Source organism: Gorilla gorilla, chromosome Y, assembly GCF_029281585.2.
Source record: "Gorilla gorilla gorilla isolate KB3781 chromosome Y, NHGRI_mGorGor1-v2.1_pri, whole genome shotgun sequence".
Taxonomy (NCBI): Eukaryota; Metazoa; Chordata; class Mammalia; order Primates; family Hominidae; genus Gorilla; species Gorilla gorilla.
Window position 1 is genome coordinate 31,254,508 of NC_073248.2, and position 21,377 is coordinate 31,275,884.

At 37.7% G+C, this 21,377-nt stretch overlaps 1 protein-coding gene across 10 annotated transcripts in view; it reads right to left on the reverse strand.

Moving 5' to 3' along the window:
• Positions 1-6,358: 6,358 nt before the first annotated feature.
• The window catches only part of USP9Y (ubiquitin specific peptidase 9 Y-linked), a 204,442-nt gene continuing 189,423 nt past the window's right edge, over positions 6,359-21,377 (reverse strand). For 9 of the 10 annotated variants that reach the window (XM_055377209.2, XM_055377205.2, XM_063703409.1 and 6 more), the window contains 7 exons: positions 20,719-20,904; positions 20,083-20,303; positions 19,909-19,997; positions 10,738-10,894; positions 10,389-10,601; positions 9,545-9,640; positions 6,359-7,928 (listed from right to left, as the gene is read on the reverse strand). In XM_055377209.2, coding sequence (XP_055233184.1) covers positions 7,791-7,928; positions 9,545-9,640; positions 10,389-10,601; positions 10,738-10,894; positions 19,909-19,997; positions 20,083-20,303; positions 20,719-20,904 — 1,100 coding nt within the window. In that variant the 3' untranslated portion in view covers positions 6,359-7,790. Of the gene's footprint in view, positions 7,929-9,544; positions 9,641-10,315; positions 10,602-10,737; positions 10,895-19,908; positions 19,998-20,082; positions 20,304-20,718; positions 20,905-21,377 lie in introns of those variants that run through there. The other variant, XM_063703407.1, reaches the window with a different exon arrangement.

The window sequence follows — 21,377 nt, forward strand, 5'->3', positions numbered from 1 at the left end:
AAATGATTATTTCAACATTGTTACCTACTTGCATATTTGTACCTTGTTGCAGGAATAAATGAAGCGATTCCCATAACAATGGAAAATACTGTTATGGATTGCTCTGGGCTATGTTGAAACAAAATGCAGTATGTGTATGGTCTTCAATTTATCGTTGAAGTACAAAAAATGTCTAAACAGTAAGAATAATATAAAGATATATGTGTTTATCATATGTCAAGTACTGTTTTTAGCTGTTTGCATACTTTAATCCTCATATATTTATCCTAATTTTACAGGAGAAAAATGAAGCACACAAAGGATCCACTAGCTGCTGAATCCAACAGAGCTCCTATTGCTAATAATAGAGCTCCTACTAGTCTTAACACTTCACTGTATGCTAGCTTTAGAATAATGGCCACAAATTGTGGGTTTTCTTAATTGTCCTTAGTCATATTGATTTAAGATGAGGGTAAGAAGGAAAGTCAAAGGTAATCTATGGTAGTTCTGCATACAATGGAAAAGCACTATTAACTAATTTAGTTACCTATGTTCTTGCTTCTAGTACAGAGAGGTACTAGAAAGCAGGAGCAGTTAAGTTTGATTTAGTATGATGCTAAACACTGAGAATGTTTATAATGATACGGTTAAAAGATGAAGGTACACAAGAAGAAATAACACAGTTTTGGAACTGTTTCCAAACTTACTACCTTTAATTTGCAGCTTTCAGCAAGAAAGTTACTTCTTGCCATAAAAAGACTAATAGAAGCCAAACTAAAGCTGCCTGGCTTTAATTCTAAAACATATTTCATTTGAAAAAATGATGTTCTTGAACCTGGAGTTAGAAAAGTATTTCAAGTTTTGTTTGGGACCCATAGCATTGCTAATCTTAGCATTTAGTAGAATGATGAATAGACAATAAACCATGACAATTGTACTTCTCATTTTTTTAATTAATTAATTTTGTTTTATTTTATTAATTTTTGGGAGACAGGGTCTCACTCTACTGTTGAAGATGGAATGCAGTAGTGCAATCATGGCTCACTGCAGCTGTGACCTCTAGGGCTTAAGTCAACCTTCTGACTCAGTCTCCCAAAACAGTAGCTCGTAAAACAGGCCTGTGCTACCCTACCTGGCTAATGTTTTATTTTTTGTAGAGATAGGGTGTTGCTATGCTGTCGAGGCTGCTCTCAAATGCTTGGGCTCGGGTAATCTGCCCACCTCAGCCTCTCTTAGTGCTGGGATTATGTGAGAGTCAGTGTGCCAACCTCATTATTTTAAATGCACTAAAAACAGGTGTGGCTTACTGGGTACATAAGGAAATACAAAATGACAAGTAAGCTAAATATACAATCCCTTGGTTATTGTTGTCTGTAATAGCTAAAAAAAAAAAAAAAAAAAAAAAATAGTAAAAGAGCGTTAGGGCAAATTCTAATACTGGGCCAAGCTCAGATTTCAGCTATCTTTACATTTCAGTCTCAGCTTTGACTGATAGCCTGAGGACTACTATGAAAGAGGAAAATTGGGCCGGGCACAGTGGTTCATGCCTGTAACCCCAGCACTTTGGGAGGCGGAGGCAGGCAGATCACGAGGTCAGGAGTTCAAGACCAGCCTGACCAACATGGTAAAACTTTGTCTCTACTAAAAACACAAAAAAAATTAGCTGGGTGTGGGCATGTGCCTGTAATCCCAACTACTCAGGAGGCTGAGGCAGGAGAATCATTTGAACCCAGGAGGTGGATGTTGCAGTGAGCTGAGATCATGCCACTGCACTCCAGCCTGGGCAACAGAAAGAGACTTCGTCTCAAAAAAAAAAAAAAAAAAAAAAAAGAAAAAAAGAAAAGGGAAAATTGTATCAACACAACAGCTAACACATCTAGGACTACACATCACCAAACCAATTGTCTAGGTAATCACTTTTCAGCCTCTTGACTAAGATCAAGTGCAACACTCCAAGTAGAAGAAGGGTAGAACCAATAAGCTACAAGAAGTAAGCAAGTATAGAGTGAAAAAGGGTTTTATTATTTTGTGGATTGGTATTGTCAGCTTTCTGAAGAATCTTTACTAAATGGATTATAAGAGCAACAAACTTCTCCTAAGAGCAGTGCATTTGGTTTGGAATGCTATTAAACAGAAGACTGTGTTTTGATTGATGTAAGATTCACAGCTTGGTATGAACAACACAGAGGGCTGTATGTGATTTCCAGGAGAAAGCTAGCTTCTGGATAAAAGCCACTGTAAAGTTTGATTACCATGAGAAGTCGTTTTCCTCCCATCTATGACAAGTGATATACTCATGGGCAAGCAATCCTGCACTGGCCTCAAGATGATCTGGATATTCATCTACTGAGTAAGACCCCTTATCCAGCTACCAGCAAATGCTGTCTTATTGGAGGGGGGGCGGGTTGCTTTTTATCGATATATCCTATAGCCTTACTGAATCAAAACTGAGAAACAGCCCTAAAAGTCATATTGGATATGTTGTCTCAGATTCCTTTTATAGGCCTTACAGGTACTCAGAAGATTCATAGGAAAGGGAAAAAGCAAAAGGAGGGAGGCATTCATTCACAGACTGATTCACAGAAAAGAGATATTCACAGAAAAGGAAAGGAAAAGGGGTCCTAAATAAATCTGCACGATTTATCTGAGTTTCCAAGTATTTAAAAAGCCAGGAGTAAAAGATAACAATAAGAAACTTGCCTTTGAATTGTCTGGGTAATTATCTGACGGACAGATGAATCAAGATGAAGATTGACATAGGGTCAGGACATACTGATTTGATTCCAGACTGGGGACCCAAAGCACATATATATACATCAAATGTGCAGAGGGTAAGTATTTTTCTGGGATTCAATGACATGGGAACACCATGCACTGTGATTCCAAGACCTGGTGGGGACTACAGTTGAGAGGATAGGGGATCCAACAGTGATTAATTTAAGGTGAATATCTGCAAGAAAATTTGAGATGAAGAAACTTTGTGATGTGGTTTGTCTGTGATGGTACGGGCCTATCCAGCTTCTCCAACCTCTCTCCAGTCTGGCTCTGTCATCCAAGTTGGAGAGCAGTGGCATGATAATGGGTCACTGCAGCCTTTACCTCCTGGGTTCAGATGATTCTCTCACTTCAGCCTCCAGTAGCTGAGACGACACGCACCTGTCACCACACCTGGCTAATTGTGTTTTTTGTAGAAATGTGGTTTTGCCATGTTTCCCATGCTGGTCTCCAACTTCTGGGCTCAAGCAATCTACCTGCCTTAGTCTCTCGAAGTGCTGGAATTACGGGCATGAGCCACTGCACTCACCCTATGCTACTTCTTATAGTAAAATACAAGGCATGAAATTTGCCCTCAGTCCAGTCTTGATTGAATAAATTAAAATGGGAACAACTAGAAGTACCTATGCTCACAAAAATTGTTGAAACAGCGTAGGATACTTTGTGGACAACAACAATAAAACCCCAAACAAAAAACACTTTAATTAATTTAATTAGAAACGAAAGGACTAGTACTGACAAATTATCTAGAGTAAGCTTTTTGTGACCTAGGAGAAAAAGAGTTGGTTCATGGAAACAAATCTAGAATAACGTAGTGCTGCATATACCATCAATAGTGTCGACATTCCTTTCCACAGTACAACAAAGAGACTATAGGATAGTGATATTCATTCATCTTGCAAATGTTTTTCTTTGTCTCAATCCTACAAGAGTCAACTGCATGTGGAAAAGATCCCAAATGACATTAACTATTAATATTTTGCCATAAGATTACTATCATAACTTGGTTATGAGAGATTTGGGCTTGATGCAGTTTTTGAATGTACTACTACAACATACTGAAGATGACATGTTAAAATCTGAAACTGAAGAGCAATCTAACACAGACTTTATATATGTTGATTCACATGACCAACAAGGAGAGATCATAAATCCAGAGATGCACCCAAATGGTGAAATTCTTAGAAACACCTGGAAAGAGACATTGTGACACTTCATAGGTGACCTAGAATGAATTTCTGTCATTACGTACTCCTAAGCAAACAGGAAGCCCAGCATTTGGTTGAATAGGATTTTGGGGATTCCTATTACACATCCGAAAATATTTCTAGCTCCTTTCCAGAACACTACCCAAAAGAAGTTTCATTTAAGGGACATTAAGTTAATTGAAAAAATCCAGGAAATATAAAGACCAAGTATTGCATGTTTTCATTCACAGATGGGAAATAAAAAGTTGATCTCATGAAGGTAGAGAGTAGAAAGATTACCGCAGGTTGGGAAGAACACTGGGCAGGGGAAGAGATGAGTTAATTAATGGGTACAAATAGCATTAGAAGGAATAGGTCCTAATGTTTGATAGTATAGGAGGGAGACTGTAGGTATGAATAATTATATTTCCATGTAACTGCAAGATTAGATTTGGAATGTGCTCAACACAAATAAATGATACATGTATGAAGTGACTAACATACCAATTACCAATACACCAATATACCAATTAGTGATTTGGTCATTATTGTCTACATGTATCAAAATATCATTTGAACCTCATAAATACGTACAATTACAATGCATCAACTTAAAAAAAGAGAGTGGGGTCTATTTAATTAAGAAATTGCACTAAGGCAGGCCATGTCTGAATTTCAGAAATTGCTCTCTCTCAATATTTTGGGGCATTATGATCCACAATCTGATTTTGGAAGTGCTTGCAGGTTATTAGGCAGACTGAAACTATGGTTAAACAAACAAACAACTGCACATGCCACTCTGCAGCAATAGCTGGGAATTTTGGACCAGGAAATTCCTGGATGCCATGATATAATATGTGCCATTTGAGAGATACTTACTAGCTTGCCTTGCATTGGTGTAGTTTGCCTTGACAAGCTAATTACTAGCTTGTCTTGCCTGCTTCTGAGACTGAAGACCATAAAGTAATGTTAAAATCTGAAACACCTATAATGTGTTGCGTGAATTAAGGAAACATTCTAATGAGGAAATGCTCAGAAGAGGTCCAAAATAACATGCAAAATGGATTTATAGACGAACATGTTACCAGGAAAGTGCAAGGAGGTGCTCATCATGTTAAAGAGCAGGTAGTCTCTTTTTTCCTAAGATCAAGTTTGGAACCACTTCAGGAACTACTGCATCCTACTTTTGCATGGGCAATACACTTTGAATAGCTCCCTACTGACCAAGAAAGACCTGCTTGGTTTACAGACGGCAGTTTCAAGGTGGGTGAACAATGTCCTGTTGGCAGGCTTTCTTAGAGACTAGAAATGAAAAGACCGATTGAAGATAGAATAAACAAATTAGTTGAATGGTTGAACTCCATGTTGTTTTCTTATGAGTGTTAAAAAATTTACAATTTTTTTTTAAACACTGCATTTGTTTGAATTCTTGCCAATTCATGAGTAGTGACTGATGGCTTGGCCACAGGGACAATGGAAAACTGAACTATCAAGCATATGCCAGTATGTGACACAGACCTTTGGAAAGTACAAGGTGGACTTTAAGGGGTATGTTAAAGAAGGGTATGTTGACATCCACCTGACCCTCTCCAGGACGATGGGGAGGTGACTAGAACCAGCAAGTTGATATCCTGGTGGATTTGCCTGAGGTGGTCACCTTACAGAGATGCAGCAGTAATGCAGATGGGGTGAATCTAGACATATTCCTCTTGTACTCTGTGAGGAACAAAATCCCAAGATACATTTCCAGGTGAGAAGAGAGACACAGACTGCAAATAACTATGGCCTGAATAGGAAGGCCCTTAACATAGCTGGATTACAATGGACCAATGGCAGTAGCCCTGCCAGGGCATTAATGGATCCTGACTACTGTATTTGCAGAGGTCAGTGATAACGCTTAAAATGCTATATATAAAAAAAGATATTATAACCAATTTGGACAAATGAATTGCATTTCTTCATACTAAGCAACACATTCCAGGGTCTATTGTGTCCAACAATGGGCAAAGAGATATTACATCAAATGAACATATTACATAGGTTATAGAGTGGTAGTTTGGGAGAGTATGAGCATTTTAAATATTGATTGTATAAAATAGTTCAACATTTGCTAATTTGGTATTCATGGTGACTTTATAACTGTGAATAACAAGAATCAACTATGTAAAAATGTGCCAAAAGCACAAAAATGATTAAGCTAGAAAATTTTTTTACAAGGCCAATATCTTAATTTTTTTTCTTTTTTTAGGTCCTTAATGAAAGGCCAAGGGCCAATTTTTTTATGCATAAAAACTCAATGTGTATGAAATGCTGAATTCAGTGTCATGCCAAGGCATGCCATGCAAATAATTAATTTAAATGCGTAGTCCTTAAGAATACTACAAGAGAGTAACAAGAAACAGAAACACACCACAGGACAAAAGTCTTCTTAAATTTTATTTGTGAATTCAGCAAAATAATTTCTATAAAACAAAACAGCCAAACATTTAAATAGTATAGGATAGGCTGTATCTATTTGCAGGTATATTTGGTTTTTAAACAGGTTCCAAAATATTACACACATTCAAAATTTGCCAATTCTCTTTTATATATAGTATTAACTCACAGGTTTCTTGGAATCTTAAAACAAATGTTTTTTCTAAAATGGTACCTTAGAATTACATTAAATAAGCAGGAGCTTAGATCTTAATTAAATCTTGTATCTAACAACAAGAGTTTTAGAATAATGAAAAAAAACTACAACAATTCTTTCTTTCAAATAAAAGTGTGACTATGAATTCAGTCAGACATCTTGGTGCAATGGTACTTCAAAGTACTATGGATTCTTATGATGTACACTTCACTGGGATCAGGAGAAGCAAAGTTTTAGAAACTTCACTTAATAAATTCTATGGAAAAAAAAAAATCGCAAGCACACCAAATACAATCTATTATGCTCCACCACATTCTGACACAGGAAAATTTTGCGTATTGGTTTTAATATTTTAAAATTCCTATTATCGATACTTTGATATTCTTCAGCTCATCAAGAAATTGAACTATCAAACATTAAATGTGAAGAACATGTGTGCAATGAAAAACTGCTTGTCTGTCACATTTTCCCCCATTTTATATTTATTCTAGGTATAAGAAATAAAAGCTCTGAGCAATATACAGCTGTCACTCTGGGCACTGTCATTCATGTAATTCTGTCCTCTTGGCTACACAAACAGTGTGAAGCCATGCTAACTGTTACAGCATAAGAATAGCTTTAAAGTGGTTAGCCTATATACCAGAATAAAAAGGTAATGAAAAGTATCTAGAAATGTTACACTGCCAATTTTCCACATCAATCATATAATTCAAAAGTTACCACCAGCCTTATATATCCAAGAAAGAAGGATTAACAAGAAACTATTGGTGTAAACTGACAAAGATGGGCTCTTTTATGTTCCCTTTTTTGGGGGGAAGTTGGTAAGCTGACCAAACTGCTCAAAGCAGGCAATATCAATTGCACAATGTAGTGAACACAACAAAAAATAATTGTGTGACTGTGTAGATCTGACTTGTTTTCATCAAAAAAAGTTTCTTGCTTAAGAATTAATAGTCAGACATTAACATAGTATATATACCTTTCTCATTTACAGATTAGGACCAGTCATTTGTTACAAAACTCTGTACACTTCACCCTGCATGTGTCTCATACACTGACAAATTGCAAATTACTGCAAATGAGACAGTGAATATGCTCTTTACTCCATGTTGGTTTGGAGCAGTTTATCTAGTTTTCAATACTAGCCAGACACGGAGAAAGTTTGGACTGTAAGACCTTAGTGCATGGTCATAAAGGAAGCAGTTAATTATTGCTTTTCACTGATCTTTCATCTGAGGTGAGGATACTTCTTCATTGCCTTCATAATTTTCTTGTGTTCGTTGGCCTGTTTTCTGAGGGTTGTTCAAGTGATGTGCTGCTGGTCCTGTATATGGCTGTCCATGTACATGATTATTCTAAGAGGGTGAAAAAGACCAGCGTTGTAACACTTTTCAAATATTAACAATTAAAAGTTTAAAACCATGGGGTAAGGTAGGTCAAAAAGTAGACATTTTAAAACCTGGATCTTTAAAAAAAAAAAAGAACTTACAATCTGATTTTTATATTTGAAGAAAAGAAGTACCATATGAATAAAGTGTTTTGAGAAAGTGCACACACATAAATGTGTCAGCTTCTGACAAAAATTCATTTCACCTCCCTAGAGAATGTACCCAAGAGTCTTGGCCAGGTGCAGTGACTCACACCTGTAATCCCAGCATTTTGGGAGGCCAAGGTGGGTGGATCACAAGTTTAGGAGTTCAAGACTAGCCTGGCCAACATAGTGAAACCCTGTCTCTACTAAAAATGAAAAACTTAGCTGGGCAAAGTGGTGCAAGCCTGTAGTCCTAGCTACTTGGGAGACTGAGGCAGGAGAATGGCTTGAACTTAGGAGGTGGAGGTTGCAGTGAGCCGAGATCAGGCCACTGCACTCCAGCTTGGGCAACAGAGTCAGACTAGGTCTAAAATAAAAAAGTCTTGGATGGCCAATTATTGTGCTAAGCAGAAAGGTTTTCCATGTGTTTTCCCCAGAGCAGCAACACTTGGAAATTTATAAGAAGTGACAATTCTTGGCCAGGTGCGGTGGCTCACGCCTATAATCCCAGCATTTTGGGGGGCCAAGGTGGGCAGATCACAAGGTCAAGAGATTGAGTCCATCCTGGCCAACATGGTGAAACTCCACCTCTACTAAAAATACAAAAATTAGCTGGGCGTGATGTTGCGTTCCTGTAGTCCAGCTACTCGGGAGGCTGAGGCAGAATTGCCCGAACCCCAGAGGCGGAGGTTACAGTGAGCTGTGATTGCACCACTGCACTCTAGACTGGTGACAGGGTGAGACTCTCTCAAAAAAAGAAAAAAAAAAGGCCAATTCTTGAGCCCCACAATAGCCCTGTAGAGTGACAATTTCTGGACCCTGCAATTGCTGTTCTCAATCAGTGCATTTACATGATTATGATGTACATTAAATTTAAGAACCATGGCCTTAAAATGACTGCATTAGCCACATTTGTGGCTAATCTTCCCAGAATCTTTTCCCAAATATACCTGTTTTGCAAAAGGAGTTATCAGAAAGTTTATTTATATTTTTCCTAAGTTATATTTTTTCAGTTAACCATCTATTAAAGCCAGTCAAACTGAATTTTTACTGCCACTGAATCTCAGATACTTTTGCTTTCACATTTCTTCAACAATTACTGAAATATTACACAATTTTATTAACCATAGCAGATAGCAAAAGGGGGTAGTACCTGGTTACAAAGAACATATCACAATGGCAAAATAAAACATGACCTCATTTCAACTAACACTCTACTGATCATCTTGTCAAAGCTGTTCTAGATAATTTATTACTTTACAGTCACAGAGGATCCATCTTCACTCCATGTTGGCTTGGAACAGTTTATCCAGTTTTAAATATCAGCCAGGCACAGAGAAAGTTTGGACTTTCAAAATATTTAAGAAAATAATAATTGAAGACCTTTTAAGTAAAGCATCAAAATGGGTTTGGGGGATAAAAATAAAAAATCCTTTTTACCTGTTGATACTGAGAGGCAGGTGAATGAGGATATAATGGGGCATCTTCTGATGGAGAGTGCTCATGCTCATCTGGGGCATCCTGGTCATCTGGCTCCTAATTTTAAATATTTAAAGAGATTAAGCATTAGATTATAAAAGTAACTTCAAATTTATATTTAATTTCCTTCATTTAGAATAAACTTTAAAAAATGCACAAAGCTGGCCTCTTTAACATCTTTGCATTTACTGCAAATAATTTAAAATATAAGAAGACAGGCCGGGTGCAGTGGCTCATGCTTATAATCTCAGCACTTTGGGAGGCCAGGCAGGTGGATCACTTAAGGTCAACATTTGAGACCAGCCTGGCCAACATGGTGAAATCCTGTCTCTATTAAAAATACAAAAATTAGCCAGGCATGGTGGTGGCTGCCTGTAATCCCAGCTACTCAGGAGGCTGAGGCAGAAGAATTTCTTGAACCTGAGAGGTGGGGGTTGCAGTGAGCCGAGATCGCGCCACTGCGGCAGCCTGGGCAATAGGGTGAGACTCTGTTCTCAAAAAAAGAAAAAAAAAAAAAAAAGAAAAGAAAAAGAAAAAGCAAACAGAGACAAAAAACAAACAAAAGAATATCTGAATTCTCTCAGGTATGTGATTTTTAGACAATTTAACAGAAATTTTTTCCAAAAGGAAACTCTTTTGTTAACTTAAGATCAAACAAATCAAGCTAACCATTAAAGCAAACAAAACTGCACATGATTTTTTTAAGCACAATATTAATAAACATGGGCCTACACATTAAAAAAAATACTTTTCTTTTTCCCATTTCCATCTGCTGTCCATTGGTGGCCTTTTTTTTTTTTTTTACCTCTTCTGGACAGAGTTCACAAGCTTTTGCAAATGTCATCCTAGCACTATGTGATCTTTCTAAGAAATAACCATTTGCTGTTTCATTGCTTTGTACTGGAGGAGACCAATTGTTGTAACTATACTGAGGATTGCCAGTATATGGTCTTCTTTCAAGTTCATCTCCTAGCCATTCCACTGCCCAGGTCCATTTTCTTTTAAGATCTCCGTTACCCTTTAGAAAAAAATAAAACTATTTAGAATTTAGAATGATTTTCAGTATCAGCTTAAAATGCTAATACAAAAATTTCACGATCATTTCCTTACTTGTGACAGAGGTTTCTACAAATTTATAAGAGAAAAACCCTCACCTGTAAGATCTGGTAAGCAACAGGACAACTGCTAAATAGAGCTACCATACATTTTATGCACTGATATGCTCGTTTTTGATAGTGATTCTTCGAGCGCTGTATTGTATCGAACAGCCCATCTCTGTCATCTGGAATTCCTTTAAGTGCATTATGAATTCTAAAACAGAAGCAGATGTAAAACTTTTTAATATCCAATAGTAGCTAACATTTGAGTGCCTAATTATGTGCCATTTAGTACATATTTTTGATGTAATCATATAATCTAATTAACATTAGAGTTACTTTCCTAAGTAGGTAGGAACAAATTAAAATTAGGAACATTTTAACAAATGAGAAAACAAGAACAGACAGCACAAATAGCTTGCCAAATATTACAGATCTGGCAATTTGAGCAGCTGGTTAGCAATCTTAGTCAGACATAGGAATCTCACTTAGATTGCTAACCAGCTGCTCACAAAAATTACTAAGAGCAAATTAAGGACAATGATGCTACATAATTTTTCATATTTCTTTTCCTTTCTTTCTTTCTTTTTTTTTTTAAGAGATAGAATTCTTGCTCTGTGTCCCAGGCTGGACTGCAGTGGCATGATCATAGTTTGTGGCTCACTGTAGCCTCAAAACCAGACTACAAGGAATACTTTCACTTCAGCCTCCTAAGTAATTGGGATTACAGAAACACACCACCATGTCCAGTTCACCACATTACTTTACTAAAGCTATTAGTCTTTTAAGACTACTTTAGTTGAAAAAAACTTACTGATTATGGAACAGTGATATAAATTGGCAGTATAAAATTAACTTGAATTCTGATACTGTGAAAACACATACATGACGCATAAAGCAATTTTCACTGACAATGATAAAATCTGCCTGATTTGCTAATGATCAATTATTTTATTTTAGGACTGCCTAACTGCAACATATTTACATAGCCAACTCTTCCCTGTTTCTCCTTAATAATCAATTTAAAAAATTGCAAACGAAGGCTGGGCGCGGTGGCTCACACCTGTAATACCAGCACTTTGGGAGGCAAAGCTGGGTGCATCACCTGAAGTCAGGAGCTTGAGACCAGCCTGACCAACATGGTGAAACCCTGTCTCTACTAAAAATGCAAAAATTAGCCAGGCGTGGTGGTGCATGTGTGTAATCCCAGCTACTTGGGAGGCTGAGGTTGCAGTGAGCAGAGATCACCCCACTGCAATCCAGCCTGGGCAACAAGAGCAAAACTCTGTCTCAAAAAAAAATTACAAACAAATATATGCTTTCTTTCTTTTGTGTCATTACCTACACAGAAAAATAACTTGAAATTTTTTTTCTCTATACCATGTATCTTACTTAACAAAGTATTTTTATATTCCAGGTCAGATGTTTGGTTTCTTTGTTCACTTCAGAGACATTTATAACACAACTTTTGTTTGGAAAGGGCAACTTTTGAAATCTAATCATTTCAGACAAAAAATAACATGGATATGCTTCCTGCAACACTTGTGATTTATCATATTCCATTTTCTTATTCTCTTACAGTTTATAATGAAGTGATAATAACACTGCTTGGCGCACAGCAGATGTTGATATATATATCTGTTGAACACTGTTTACTGAATAAACTCAATGTTCATTATACAAAACACTTCAAGCTTATGTTTGTAAGGACAATATTAATTTTGTACAAAAGTCTACTATTTTCCACATTAATCCAACATGTGTACCTTTACTAAAATCACCTCCTTGGATAAGATAAGAAGGCTAAAAATGTGATTTAGCCTTATAGTAACAACAAGATGTACATAGCTGGCTGGGTGCAGTGGCTCATGCATGTAATTCCAACACTATGGGAGGCCCAGGCAGGTGGATCACGAGGTCAGGAGATCAACACCACCCTGGCCAACATGGTGAAACCCCGTCTCTACTAAAATACAAAAAAATTAGCTGGGCATGGTGGCACACGCCTGTAGTCCCAGCTACTAGGGAGGCTGAGGCAGGAGAATCACTTGAATCCGGGAGACGGAGGTTGCAGTGAGCTGAGATTGTGCCACTGCACTCCAGCCAGATGACAAAGTAAGAAGGAGTCTCAAAAAAATAAAATAAAATCACATAGCAAACAATATTTGTCTAAAAATTCTTTCAAACACAGTAAAAATTTTAAATAAAAATTGGAACCCATTAAAACAAATGAGATCTAATATAAAACATTACCCATCTAATGCCACTTTTACATTATTTGATCTGCTTGATGCTGGACTGAATCACAACTTGAGAATTTTAATTGTTGAAATCTAATATTTTTGGTTCTCTAAAATTCAAGATTACAATGATTTACCTTTAAGCACTGTGTTCTGCAGCTTTATAATACATTTGTTTTCAGGTTCTTTTGCTTATTATTACGTCTAATGGGTGTGTTTGTGTGTGTGTGTGTATGTTTGTGTGTGTTCCTAAAACAAGCTATATTAAAATTCTGATGAGGAGAAAAGTTAGAATTTTCAGGCAGAATTAGGCAACTAATTCTACAGTATAATTCTTAGACTGATTTTACTGAAGAGAACACAATTGAGAATTCTAGGGGTATGTTTATAGACCTGTTAGTAGCATAATCTCAGTTCCGAAAAATTACCACTCCGATTTCTTATATACTAATAAAACTACTTAGAGGCGATGGATTAAGTGTTACCTATTGTAACTAATTCTAGAAAAAGTACATCATAATCCTAAAATATTAACAGAACTTAAGGAGGTATCAAAAGCCTTACTGGGTTCCTTAAAAAAATAAAAACAGTAAATGGAAGACAAAACCTAATATTAAGGAGGAAAGTGGAACATTAAGAGAAAAGAATGTGATGGAGAAATAGGAACAGCTCTAGTCTGCAGCTCCCACTGTGATTGATGCAGAAGATGGGTGATTTCTACATTTCCAACTGAAGTAACTGGTTCATCTCACTGGGACTGGTTGGAGAGTGGGTGCAGCCCACGGAGGGTGATCCGAAGAAGGGCAAGGCATCACCTCACCTGGGAAGCTCAAGGTGTCCGGGGATTTCCCTTTCTTAGCCAAGGGAAGCTGTGACAGACTGTACCTGGAAAAAAGGGATACTTGCACCCAAATACTGTGCTCTTCTCAAGGTCTTAGCAACCAGCAGACAAGGAGATTCTCTCCCATGCCTGGCTCGGTGGGTCCCACATCCACGGAGCCTTGCTCACTGCTAGCGCAGCAGTGTGAGATCGAACTGCAAGGCAGCAGCCTGGCTGGGGAATGGGCATCCACCATCGCTGAGGCTTGAATAGGTAAACAAAGCAGCTGGGAAGCCTGAACTGCTTCTGCCCACCGCAGCTCAGCAAGGTCTGCTGCCTCTAGACTCCACCTCTGCGGGCAGGGCTTAGCTGAACAAAAGGCAGCAGACAACTTCTGCAGACTTAAACATCCCTGTCTGACAGCTCTGAAGAGAGCTGTGGTTCTACCAACACAGTGTTTGAGCTCTGAGAATGGACAGATTGCCTCCTCAAGTGGGTCCCTGACTGCCAGGTAGCCTAACTGGGAGACACCTCCTAGTAGGGGCCAACAGACACCTCATATAGGCGGGTGCCCCTCTGGGATGAAGCTTCCAGAGGAAGGATCAGGCAGCAATATTTGCTGTTCTGCAATATTTGCAATTCTGCAGCTTCCGCTGGTGATAGCCAGGCAAACAGCGTCTGGAAGGACCTCCAGCAAAGTCCAACTCACCTGCAGCTGAGGGACCTGACTGTTAGAAGGAAAATAACAACAGAAAGGAATAGCATCAACATCAACAAAAAGGACATCCACACCAACACCCCATCTGTAGGTCACTAACATCAGAGACCAAAGGTAGATAAAACCACAAAGATGGGGAGTAACCAGAGCAGAAAAGCTGAACACTCTAAAAATCAGAGCGCCTCTCCTCCTCCAAAGGATTGCAGCTCCTCGCCAGCAATGGAACAAAGTTGGACAGAGAATCACTTTGATGAGTTGACAGAGGTAGGCTTCAGAAGGTTGGTAATAACAAACTACTCCGAGCTAAGGGAGCATGTTCGAAACCATCGAAAGGAAGCTAAAAACCTTGAAAAAAGGCTAGACGAATGGCTAACTAGAATAAACAGTGAAAACCTTAAACGAACTGATGAAGCTGAAAACCATGGCACGAGAACTTTGGGACACGTACACAAGCTTGAATAGCCACTTGGATCAAGTGGAAGAAAGAGTATCCGTGACTGAAGATCAAATGAAAGAAATAAAGCAAGAAGAAAAGGTTAGAGAAAAAAGAGTAAAAAGAAACAAACAATGCCTCCAAGAAATATGGGACTATGTGAAAAGACCAAATCTACGTTTGATTGGTGTACCTGAAAGCGACGGGGAGAATGGAACCAAGTTGTAAAACACTCTTCAGGATATTATCCAGGAGAACTTCGCCAACCGAGCAAGTCCAGCCAACATTCAAATTCAGGAAATACAGAGAACACCACAAAGATACTCCTCAAGAACAGCAACCCCAAGAACATAATTGTCAGATTCACCAAGGGTAAAATGAAGGAAAAAATGTTAAGGGAAGCCAGAGAGAAAGGTTGAGTTAACCACAAAGGGAAGCCCATCAGACTAACAACAATGGCTTTCTCAGCAGAAACCCTACAAGCCAGAAGAGAGTGGGGCCAGTATTCAACATTCTTAAAGAAAAGAATTTTCAACCCAGAATTTCATATCCAGACAAACTAAGCTTCATAAGTGAAGGAGAAATAAAATCCTTTACAGACAAGCAAAGGCTGAGAGATTTTGTCACCACCAGGCCTGCCTTACAAGAGTTCCTGAAGGAAGCACTAAACATGGAAAGGAACAAGCGGTATCAGCCACTGCAAAAACATGCCAAATTGTAAAGATCATCAAGGCTGTGAAGAAACTGCATCAGTTAACTGTCAAAATAACCAGCTAACATCATAATGACAGGATCAAATCCACACATAACAATATTAACCTTAAATGTAAATGGGCTAAATGCCCCAAATAAAAGACACAGACCAGCAAATTGGATAAAGAGTCAAGACCCATCGGTGTGCTGCATTCAGGAGACCCATCTCATGTGCAAAGACAGACACAGGTTCAAAATAAAGGGATGGAGGAAGATCTGCCAAGCAAATGGAAAGCAAAAGAAAAGCAGGGGTTGCAATCCTCATCTCAGATAAAACAGACTTTAAACCAACAAAGATCAAAAGAGACAAAGAAGGCCACTACATAATGGTAAAGGGATCAATTCAACAAGAAGAGCTAACTATCCTAAATATATATGTGCACCCAATACAGGAGCACCAAGATTTGTAAAGCAAGTACTTAGAGACCTACAAAGAGACTTAGACTCCCACACAATAATAATGGGAGACAAAATTATTTTGTGTGACAGTGGAGACTTTAACACTCCACTGTCAATATTAGAAAGATTGAGACAGGTTAATAAAGATATCCAGGATGTGAAATCAGTTCTGCAACAAGCAGACCTAGTAGACATCTACAGAACTCTCCACCCCAAATCAACAGAATATACATTCTTCTCAGCACCACATCACACTTATTCTAAAATTGACCACATAGTTGGAAGTAAAGCACTCCTCAGCAAATGTAAAAGAACAGAAATCACAACAAACCATCTCTCAGAGCACAGTGCAATCAAATTAGAACTTGGGATGAAGAAAAATCACTCAAAACCGCACAACTACATGGAAACTGAACAACCTGCTCCTGAATGACCACTGCATAATGAAATGAAGGCAGAAATCAAGATGTTTTTTTAAACCAATGAGAACAAAGACACAATGTACCAGAATCTCTGGGACACATTTAAAGCAGTGTGTAGCGGGAAATTTATAGCACTAAATGCCCACAAGAGAAAGCAGGAAAGTTCTAAAATCAACACCCTAACATCACAATTAAAATAACTAGAGAAGCAAGAGCACATTCAAAAGCTAGCAGAAGGCAAGAACACATTCAAAACACATTCAGAAGCTAGCAGAAGGCAAGAAATAACTAAGATCAGAGCAGAACTGAAAGAGATAGAGACACAAAAAACCCTTAAAAAAAAAAAAGTCATGAATCCAGGAGCTGGTTTTTTGAAAAGATCAACAAAATAAATAGATCACTAGCAAGACTAATAAAGAAGACAAGAGAGAAACATCAAATAGATGCAATAAAAAATGATAAAGGGATATCACCACTGATCCCACAGAAATAAAAACTACCATCAGAGAATACTATAAACACCTCTATGCAAATAAATTAGAAAATCTAGAAGAAATGGATAAATTCCTGGACACCTACACTCTCCCAAGACTAAACCAGGAAGAAGCTGAATCCCTGAATAGACCAATAACAGGCTCTGAAATTGAGGCATTAATTAATAGCCTACCAACCAAAACAAGTCCAGAACTAGATGGATTCACAGCTGAATTCTACCAGTGGTACAAAGAGGAGCTGATACCATTACTTCTGAAACTATTCCAACCAGCATAAAAAGAGGGAATCCTCCCTAATTCATTTTACGAGGCCAGCATCATCCTGATACCAAAGCCTGGCAGAGACACAATAAAAAAAGAGAATTTTAGACCAATATCCCTGGTGAACATTGATGCAGGAATCCTCAAGAAAATACTGGCAAACCAAATCCAGCAGCACATCCAAAAGCTTATCCATCATGATCAGGTGGGCTTCATCCCTGGGATGCAAGCTTGGTTCAACATATGCAAATCCATAAACATAATCCATCACATAAACAAAACCAATGACAAAAACCACATGATTATCTCAATAGATGCAGAAAAGGCCTTCAACAAAATTCAGTAGCCCTTCATGCTAAAAACTCTCAATAAACTAGGTATTGATGGAATGTATTTCAAAATAAGAGCTATTTATAACAAACCCACAGCCAATATCATACTGAATGGGCAAAAACTGGAAGCATTCCCTTTGAAAACCGGTACCACACAGGGATGCCCTGTCTCACCATTCCTGTTCAATATAGTGTTGGAAGTTCTGGCCAGGGCAATCAGGAAAGAGAAAGAAATGAAGGATATTCAATTAGGAAATGAGGAAGTCAAATTGTCCCTGTTTGCAGATGACATGACTGTATATTTAGAAAACCCCACTGTCTCAGCCCAAAACCTCAAGCTGATAAGCAACTTCAGCAAAGTCTCAGGATACAAAATCAATGTGCAAAAAATCACAAGCATTCCTATACACCAATAACAGAGAGCCAAATCATGAATGAATTCCCACTCACAATCACTTCAAACAATAAAATACATAGGAAAAAAACTTACAAGGGATGTGAAGGACCTCTTCAAGGAGAACTACAAACCACTGCTCAATGAAATAAAAGAGGACACAAACAAATGGAAGAACATTCCATGCTCATGGATAGGAAGAATCAATATCATGTAAATGGCCATACTACCCAAGGTTATTTATAGATTCAATGCCATCCCCATCAGGCTACCAATAACTTTCTTCACAGAATTGGAAAAAACTATTTCAAAGTTCGTATGGAACCAAAGAAGAGCCCGCATTGCCAAGACAATCCTAAGCCAAAAGAACAAAGCTGGAGGCATCACGTTACCTGACTTCAAACCATACTACTAGGCTACAGTAACCGAAACAGCATGGTACTGGTACCAAACCAGATATATAGACCAATGGAACAGAATAGAGGCCTCAGAAATAACCCCACACATCTACAACTATCTGATCTTTGACAAACCTGACAAAAACAAGAAATGGGGAAAGGATTCCCTATTTAATAAGTGGTGCTGGGAAAACTGGCTAGCCATATTAAGAAAGCTGAAACTGGATCCTTTCCTTGCACCTTATACAAAAATTACTTAAAGATGGATTAAAGACTTAAATGTTAGACCTAAAACCATGAAAACCCTAGAAAAAAACCTAGGCAATACCATTCAGGAGATAGGCATGGGCAAGGTCTTCACGACTAAAACATCAAAAGCAATGGCAACAAATGCCAAAATAGACAAATGTAAAGTAAAGAGCTTCTACATGGCAAAAGAAACTACCATCATAGTGAACAGGCAATCTACAGAATGGGAGAAAATTTTTGCAATCTATCCATCTGACAAAGGCCTAATATCCAGAATCTAAAAAGAACTCAAAGAAATTTACAAGAAAAAAAACAAATAACCCCATCAAGAAATGGGCAAAAGATATGAACAACACTTCTCAAAAGAAGACATCTATGCAGGCAACAGACACATGAAAAAAAGCTCAACATCACTGATCATTAGAGAAATGTAAATCAAAACCACAGTGAGATACCATCTCACACCAGTCAGAATGGTGATTCTTAAAATGTCAATAAACAACAGATGCTGGTGAGGTTGTGGAGGAATAGGAATGGTTTTACACTGTTGTTGAGAGTGTAAATTAGTTCAACCATTGTAGAAGACTGTGGCAATTCCTCAAGGATCTAGAACTAGAAATACCATTTGACCAAGTGATCCCATTACTGCGTATACACCCAAAGGATTATAAATCATGCTACTATAAAGACACATGCACACGTTTGTTTACTGAGGCACTATTCACAATAGCAAAGACTTGGAACCAACCCAAGTATCCATCAATGACAGGCTGGATAAAGAAAATCTGGCACATACACACCACGGAATATTGTGAAGCCATAAAAAAGTATGAGTTCATGTCCTTTGCAGGCACATGGATGAAGCTGGAAACTATCATTCTGAGGAGACTGTCACAAGGACAAAAAACCAAACACCGCATGTTCTCACTCATAAGTGGGAATTGAGCAATGAGATCACTTGGATACAGGGCGGGGAACATCACACACCAGGGCCTGTCGGGGGGTGGGGTCGGGGGTGGAATAGCATTAGGAGAAATAGCTAATGTAAGTGTCAAGTTGATGGGTGCAGTAAATCAACATGACACATGTATACCTATGTATGAAACCTGCATGTTGTGCAGATGTACCCTAGAACTTAAAGTATAATTAAAAAAAAAAAAAGAATGCAAATAAGTGGCAATTTTCCTTCATACGTTTTTAAAGACAACATTAAGCAGAGCATCAAAAGATAAAAAATGTATATGGCAAATGACAATTCCAGTCATTTCAAGAACTTGGGAAATTCTAATTATTCTGGTGGCAAAAGGGTATTCACCTGTGAGTCTGCCAGGAGTCCTCAATCAGTAAAATTTGCAAAAGTAGATCTAAATATGGCCGAAGTTCATAGGTATATGAATATGCAACCTACAAATAGGTAAGAGATAGTGAATTATGTATTTTTAAAAAATGAATAAAATTACAGATATATAAATGTTTATTTTTCTTTCACCTGCCAGAGAAGTTCGCTGAGGACAGTAGATGAGAACTGAGGATTCTCCCAAGAGCAAAAGCAAAGTAATTTGATGGTATCCTCTGAGTTACTGCAGTCTTCAATAATTTTCTTCACATAACTTGTTCTCACAAATAAAATGTCTGACACATTCTGCTGAATTGGCATTATAGGCTGTGATAAATTAGGGTCACCGAAAGGATTGGGGAGAGGGGGATTACCTAGAACAGATTTGTTATCAATGAAAAACCAATAGAATTCCTCACAAAATTATAATAATAAATTTCTTATCTTAAAAAATACAATCTGATTTTAAATTAAATTAAAAATTCACCTAAATGGTCAGGTATATACCAAGATGATAAAATGCAAAAATATAAATGCTGACACTAAAGACAAAGTTTATCATTTTTACACTAAGCATTCCATAAGATATCACAGTATCCTACATTTAAAAAATAAACTCCCTATTAAACATATGAAAAAGCTAAAACTTAAGAAATATAATATTCTAGAACATAGGCCTTCAGACTAATTTCATTTTTATAAATCTTCAGAGCCACTTTTTATCAAGTGCTACATAAAGCTAGCATTATTTTTAAACTGCTGTAAAAAAAATGGAACATGCTACTTTACCATTGATTGAAGACTGCATTGTTGATGACACACTGCAACAACGAATCAGCTGAGACACTACTGAATATAACTTGCCTAATTCAGCATACTGATATTTGATTGGAGGACCTGGTCCTTCGTCTAAAGACACAAGCATAAAGGTAGCAGGTACATTCAATTTCAGAAGCTGTGTTTTTTCTGCCACACCTATAAAAAAGGACAGAAAAATAATATGCAGAAAAAAAACTAAGAGGGTAAGTACTGCAATAATTAAAAATTAATTATTATAGCTCTTTGTAAGTTATATTATTAAAAGCTCATTCTCTTTGCTTAGAATAGAAACAATACAGGCAGAATGCTGACAGAACAGAAAATACACTGATATAATTAAATAAGATACAGTATCATAACCCTGAAATAATGATCATGACTATGGCATTCCAATTAGCCTAGGTACTAAGGGAAATGTATACTTTCTAGGGCCTAGAGAAGCTGGAAGGCTCTAGCTAAAGAATAACTTTCATCATAAGAAAGTAAGACAGAAACTAGCTGGGAATAGTGGCTTACACTTGTAATCCCAGCACTTTGCAAGGCCAAGGCGGGTGGATCACCTGAGGTCAGGAGTTCGAGACCAGCCTTTTCAACATGGTGAAACCCCATCTCTACTATAAATACAAAAA